The sequence below is a fragment of the Chionomys nivalis genome, chromosome 14 (genome assembly GCF_950005125.1).
Source record: "Chionomys nivalis chromosome 14, mChiNiv1.1, whole genome shotgun sequence".
Classification (NCBI taxonomy): Eukaryota; Metazoa; Chordata; class Mammalia; order Rodentia; family Cricetidae; genus Chionomys; species Chionomys nivalis.
The window spans coordinates 20,004,797-20,011,614 of record NC_080099.1 but is presented as its reverse complement, the minus strand read 5'-3'; the positions used below and the strand labels follow the sequence as shown (position 1 = coordinate 20,011,614).

General features: G+C 52.7%; 1 protein-coding gene across 1 annotated transcript; it reads right to left on the bottom strand.

Moving 5' to 3' along the window:
- Window positions 1-2,293: 2,293 nt before the first annotated feature.
- On the bottom strand, window positions 2,294-6,032 carry Rax (retina and anterior neural fold homeobox). The gene is made up of 3 exons (XM_057789379.1): window positions 5,744-6,032; window positions 5,260-5,513; window positions 2,294-2,779 (listed from the first exon to the last, which is right to left on the bottom strand). Exons 1-3 carry the CDS (start codon window positions 6,030-6,032, stop codon window positions 2,294-2,296), a joined length of 1,029 nt encoding a protein of 342 aa, XP_057645362.1.
- Window positions 6,033-6,818: the final 786 nt, after the last annotated feature.

The following is a 6,818-nucleotide window of genomic DNA, read 5'->3' as shown; positions in this document are numbered from 1 at the left end:
AGAGGACATGGGATCCCCCTGGAACTGTAATTACAATCGTCGTGAGCTGCCATGTAGGTGCTGTGAGCTGGACCCAGGTCCTCCAGAAGACCTGGTTAACCTCTAAGCCATCTCTCCAACCCCTGCATTTTTTAAAAAGGGCACAGCTTTGTGAATGTTGGCCCAGTCCTGTAAGTAACCCCAGGTAAATTTGTCGTTTAGCAAGTCACACAATGTCTGTCAGTGTTGGAGCTGGAATCAGCAGACGGGCCAGGCCCTCCACGGTCACAGTGCACCATCAAGAGACCCTACAGAGCAAGCCCTCCTTGTTTCACTGAGTCTGGGCAGGAAGGCTGTGCAAACAGACCGGGACAGCAGGTGCCCATGGAGACATCTCGGGAAAGTGAAGATACTGGTGTTTGGGGGGGCAAGGTCCCAGTTCCGGGAGTGGGGTAAGCAGAGAGAGGGTTAAGCAAGTGCACTCAGTTTGGACGAGTGAAGCTGAATGTCCTGGGGTAAGTTGTTCCTATTAAAATTAGGACATAGGCCTGTGAGATGTGCCAGTGGGTAGAGGTCCAGCGGGAAGATCTATGATATGAGTTCTGTGCCTGGATTCACAAGGGTGTCCTTTGTCCTCCACACACACAGTAAGCATGAGTGTGCCTGAGCTCACACACACATGCACCCCCACAAAACAATAAAATTTAAAGCCTGCCCATTAAAGGATGGAATAGAAGATGGGTTAAGCTGACAGTGCCCGACACTCAATCTAGTCTGTAAGTTTATTTTTTTCTGGCTTAGAGATGAACACTTGTCAGGCTCCATTTCCCCAGAGACATCCTAGTAAGGAAAAAGTGCAGGTGTCACTCCCTACATCTTGAAAAGGTAACTCAGTTTCTTTCCAGCACACTCTGGAGGTTGGGGGTTGGGTCCTGGCTGTGTTTGTCAGAGCACTCATATCATGCAGGGCGAGGACTGGATCCCGGGTTACACCTGTGCCAGCCTCCAGGTAGTTAATGTGGAGCAGGTTTCTGTAATCAAGAGCATTCTGGGAGCAGAGGTAAGACAGAGGAAAGGCCATTGCCACAGGTGCAGCCTTCTGCTTTGCTCTTGGTAAGGCAGAATCTTAATCACAGCAGAATGCAGTTGCTTTGCAAGTCTGCGGTGAGGCAGGGTCCATTTCAGGGAGGAAAAGAAACTGGAGAGCTACACAATATGTTAAGGACGCAGGGACAGCAGCTACTGGGTGCTAAGGTTTTCAGCCACAGGGGTGATGTAGTGGCTGTCCAGAAGGGATTCCCAGACTCTGTTTACTGCTGGACATAGACTCGGGAGCAGCTGCAGTTGGCTGAGATAGCAGCATGCCTTCCCTGCTCCACAGCTCCACCAAACCAAATGTTGAAAACATTCCAGTCAAGGAGGGCCTACCAGCCCAGCACCCATGGGGAGCTCCCTGACTCTTGCTACTCTGCACCCTGTGCTCTTAGCAGACCTCTGACTTGGGAGATGCAGAGCTAACTGGGGAGAAGAGAGGGTCCACGGTCAGGAGAAAAAGTCTTTGCTCCAATCTTTGAACTAATATCACTTTGGGTGAGGGCTTGCACCAGGCCAGTGACTAGCAGTGATCATATTAGCTCCCTAAAAAGGGAGTAGTGTGGGGGTGCTCTGATTCCACCTTAGAAGGTGGTGGATCTGCTTCCCACTGGGTCGAAGTAGGAAGGGCCGCTGGCTATTAGCAAATGAGTGGGAACACAGATGCAGTTAAACTTTAGGCTGCTGACCTCACATAGCCTGGGAGGGGGATTCGTTCTTGGAGCAGTGTTCTCAGAATTTGCACACACTCCCTGTGTTGCACTCCTAACGCCCAGGCCCATCAGATCCAAGACAGCATTGACCCCTAGATTCCTACCTAAACCCTCAAGCTGTAATCGGTGAGCACGCTTAGCCGGGCAACAAACAAATTTTTAATTTTTCTCCAAAATACTTTCAACTAAGTTTACAAACAGTTTCTTCAACTCTATTCTTCTGACTCCCCTTTCTTTCCAGCGGGAACATTCAAAGTCAAGATCCTTGGTCCCTCCCGCAGGTGGGCACTGATGCTTATGGGAGTAGCTAGGAGCATCGGCGTAGCCAGCCGGACCTGCAGCTCGTCACTCCGGCCTCCCGGTTGGGATTCCATTGGTCTTTCTTGGAGCGTCAGAAGGTAGGCGCGAGTGTCCGGCCCAAGGCTGGCCAGGGCTTGCCCCAGGACTAGCAAAGAGTGCGTGGCCACAAGGCAGGGAGCAGAGGGCTCGCAACACGTTCCGCAGCGCCTCTAGAGGGCTTGCCAGGGCTTCCCGATGGCCTGGATATGCTCCTTGGCCTTCAGGCGCAGAGCGGCTATGCTGCTGTTGCGTGGATAAGCCTCTTCCAGCGAGAACTTGTCCCCGAATCCCGGCGCGCACGTGTAGGCGGGCGGTGGCCCGAACTGCTGTAGACCTGGGCCCAGGGGCGCAGAGTTCAGGAAGGGCGGCGGTGGCGTGTAGCTGGCCGGGAGACCCTGAGCCGGTGGCCCGAAGCCAGGCAGGCTCTGCAGCGCTGTGGCACCTCCACCCTGCAGCGGCGGCCCGAGCCACGGCTCCAGGGGCAGGGCGCTCCCGGGTGGTCCGCTACCGCTGCCCGGGCCGGTCCCCAACGGGGCCAGAGCAGAGGAAGGCGGAGAGCGGCTGAAGGAGAGGAGGGGAGAGTCCTGCAGTTTCATGGACGACACTTCGAGTTTTTCCTGCCGCCTCCACTTAGCTCGTCGGTTCTGGAACCAAACCTGCCAGCAGAAGTGCAGAGCCTTTCAGGCTAGGGCGAAGGGCAGCAGAGTGAAGCCCCCACCCTGGGCAGGCCTGCCAGCCTGATCCTACCCCTATCCCCCCAAATAATCCTGGCACTGGAGTAGACCTCTGCTCGAGGGGCACACAAGTTCCTTTCTTTACCTCGTTGATCTCTCCTCGCTTGTACACCAAGGCTTTCTTTTACATATGCTCTTCTTTTTGCCGCTATCCTCTCTGACCTCACCCCATTCCTCCAAGCACCCCCTTTCTCCCTTATCTCTCAAGGTTGTTGTTTTTGGTATCTGTTAGAGAACAGTGAATTTAACTAGGCGGCCAGACCTTAGGACTTTAAGACCAGTTTCTGAGACCCTTTGGTCCTCCTGATGCTTCAGTTTGGATTCTTGCGTATGCTCTGTATGTGGTAGCTCTTGATTGCTGCTTCAGCCTCTCTGTTTTATCTGCCCCCTTTCTGTTACAAACACAGGCACCGGCAATTCCCATGTTAAAAATGCAACTGTTTCCCCTAGGTTTCTTTGTATTTCAATCCCTGCACTCTCGGCTTTATTTAATTGGTGCCTGTTTAGTATTTCTGAGGCTTCTATAAATTACTCCCCCATGATTACAATTGTTCAAGTGTATTATATCTACGTTCATATTATGGCATTTTGCCATTTCTCTTCATATGTGGGCTCATTGTTGCGTAAAAGGGATGCTGCTTTCTTTCTTTTTTTTTTTTTAACATACGGAAAAGTCCCTGCCAAGGACGCTATGGTTCCTTGCACTGGATCCTCCACTACTGATTTGATACCCGCGTGAGGAAGGATGCCACGGGAGTGTTTTACCACCACATTCCACTCACCGACAAAACAGAATCGGTTTCTTTTAGAGAAGGCTAGGAAAGAACTTTGGACAAGGTGTGCTTAGGGCTGAGTTTATGAAGAGAGCGTAGTGCCCTGGACCAATGGGGAAAGTGGTATAAACAGAAGAGCAGAGAAGATGAAAACCCAGCCGGGAGTGGAGGAGGAACAAGCATGTGTGACTATGGAATTAGGGAGAAAAAGAGAACAAATGTAAGTTTCTCCACATAAGGCACCAGCCACCAGGAAATATAGAAGAAAGAGAGAGAGAGATTCTGGGGGAGGGGAAGGTGGTTCCGTGACTTTTGAACTTCTCTGCACCATCCCTACAAAATTAGTTGCAGTAGTGGATCTAAGGTTGTGAGCCTGAAGCTTGGGATAGCTGGCTACCTACTGCTCTCCTGCTGCCCTTCATCCTGGAGGAGACCCTCCTTAGTCCTGTCACACCCTCTGATGATCTACTTATATGGGGAGAAGTTACATGCTGGTCCCAGGAAAGCTACAGACCCTGCTCTCCAGAATCCCATACGTTGGTGGAGAAGGTAAAACCGCTGAACAAGAGGGTTATAGGCAAACTTGGAGCAGAGGGGGCCCCAGACAAGAGCTGCAGTCTGTGGGACACTGGGATGAAGTGTTTCCTCTCTCTCTCTCTCTCTCTCTCTCTCTCTCTCTCTCTCTCTCTCTCTCTCTCTCTCTCCTCTCTCTCTCTCTCTCTCTCTCCCTCTCTCCCTCTCTCCCTCTCTCCTTATTTCCCTTCCCTGGACAGCAAGTGCTGAAATGTTCAACTTTTAATGAAAACTATAGACTTGCAGTGCAGAACTAGGAGAAACTGAACTGTCTTTGGTAGTTAATCCTAAATCACAGTTAGGGAGCTCTTTGCCTTAGACACTCCTGGGCCCCGGGCTGCCTAACCACAGAAGTCCATAGAATCCCCGTTGCTGGGAAATCCTACGGACAAAAAGCCCATCTTGGTTCCACTCTCAGACACATTGAATCTGTTCTCACTGTCTCCCTTTCAGGTCCCTTGTAAACTCTCTCAATTTGGAAGCCCTCCCAGATTTTTCACAGATGACTAGCAAATATTTAAAGCGTCCAAATATTTTAATGATGGGGATTACAAAAAAGTTCATCTTTAATTAAAGCGAAAACTCTCGTACGATAAAAAAAGGAAAAGGCAGTGTAAAATGAAGGAAAAGTCAGTTTTTTAAATCCGCCTAAACTTTTAACTGGCGGCTGAAAAGGGAAGGGAGTTTTCGTTTTGAACAAACGTGCGCAGTTGGTGAGGAGGTCCTCAATCTAGTGACCCCCTGGCTGGTGCTTTCATGCTTCCATTCCCTTTGCCTTCCGCACACCCGCAACTCCTTTTCGACTGCTTCTAATGAGCTGTCAACCTCTTCATCTCCCAAGCGACTGCCAAGTCCTTTTAGTTTAAAGCCGGGAGCCCCCTCCCCCAAAAGGGACATCTTACTGAACCAGACAGCTCAAAGGGTGGTGCATGGGGGAAATGTCGACAATCTTAGATACTCCTTGGGCTCGGGGTCTGCCTAACCACGGAAGGAACACAGTAATTGCAGTTTAGCCTTGGCCCTCCCAGGTTCGTGTCCATCAGTCCTAGAGCTTACCTGGACCCGAACCTCGGGTAGGTTAACCTTGCTGGCCAGCTCTTCGCGACTGTACACGTCCGGATAGTGGGATTTCTCAAAGGCGCGCTCCAGTTCGTGCAGTTGGTACGTGGTGAACGTTGTGCGGTTACGTCGGTGCTTCTTCTTGGGAGGTTCCTCCTCTTGTAGCTTCGAGTCCCCTGCTGCTGGCCCAACGGGCAGTCCTGGGCTCGGCCGTGTCTCTCCCTGCTCCTTAGGGTAGCAGGGGCGAGAAGCTAGGGCAACAAGGCCCCAGGGGGTCAGTGACACTCGTCCAGGAGGCGCAGTGGCCTCCCCGCGGCCCTAGGGCTCCCAGTGGTGCCGTAGCTGTTCTCGACGGAAACTATGTGGGGTCCCTAAGACTTCTCTAATCTCAGATCGGGCAGACCCGCTGACCTAAGATCAAAGAGAAACTCTCATCTTGCAGAGCGCTTCAGGGGATTCACAGCGGGGGCCGTGCACTCACCTTCGTACTCTGGGACCAGCCCGGGGGCTGGCGGTGGGGAAGACTCAGTACCTCCCGCTGGCGCCTTGGGGCAAGCGGGCCGAACACCCAGCCTGGGATCTCGTTCCTTTGCGCCCCTGGAATCCCTCTCTGCAGGAAAGGGGTCTAGGATCCCGTCGTCCTTGGTAAAGCCCAGGATGGCCTCGATGCTGTGCAAGCGCGAGGTGCTCCCGCCCGGGCTGCGGAGCAGGTGGCCAGCTAGCGAGAAGCTCCCGTCGGCCATGGCTGGCGAGCAGCCGGGCAGGTGCATGGGGAGGCGGCGTGCACTTTGCAGACTGAAGCTCGATGCCTGTGTTTTCCAAGTGCGCACTTCTAGAACGTGCAAAACTGGACCAAAGCCAAGCTCGGCGGCACCCGGCTTGGGCTCTGGAGATGGGCAAGCGCTGGGTCAGCAGTCAAACGGAGTGCTGCAGCAGCTGGAAGTTTGGCCTGGCCTGGGGCAACTGGAACTCTAGAGCTAAAGACCTGCGTTGCTGGTCAGGGACTCCTCCTCCTTTTCAGACCCAGCCCTTTCCCTCAGCCCCTCCCTCTACAGAGGGCGGGTCTTTCCCCTGGTGAGCCTAGGGTCCTAGGCGTGCCACCCAGGCCTGCACCCAGAATGTCCCTCCATCTGATATTTTGATCTAGTTCAATTCCACAAACATTTTCCAGGTACCAGGACTACGAAGTTTGACAGGAGGGGTATCTCTCTACTCCAGTAATAGCCTCACTGGGACAGACTTCCCGGGGTTCACCTCTCCCCTTTCTGGGTTCATCTGTCCCTTCTGCCTACTTCCTCCCAGAGCTTTCCACTCTGGACCTCATCTGTGTGGTCCTTGGGAGCTCTAGGCTCTACTGAAGGTTTTCCGGCCATACCTGGGCCGTGGAAGTTAGTTCACAGATCTCCCGATTTGAATCTTGCCCCTTCTTCCTCTCGTTTTTACGTCTATACTCTTGGGCTTTGAAAACACAGACTGCAGGCTTCTTTGGTCTGTGTCTGTTTTAACTTCTTTCTGTACTCTCGGAGCATCTCCTTCATTCCAGCGCGAACCGCAAA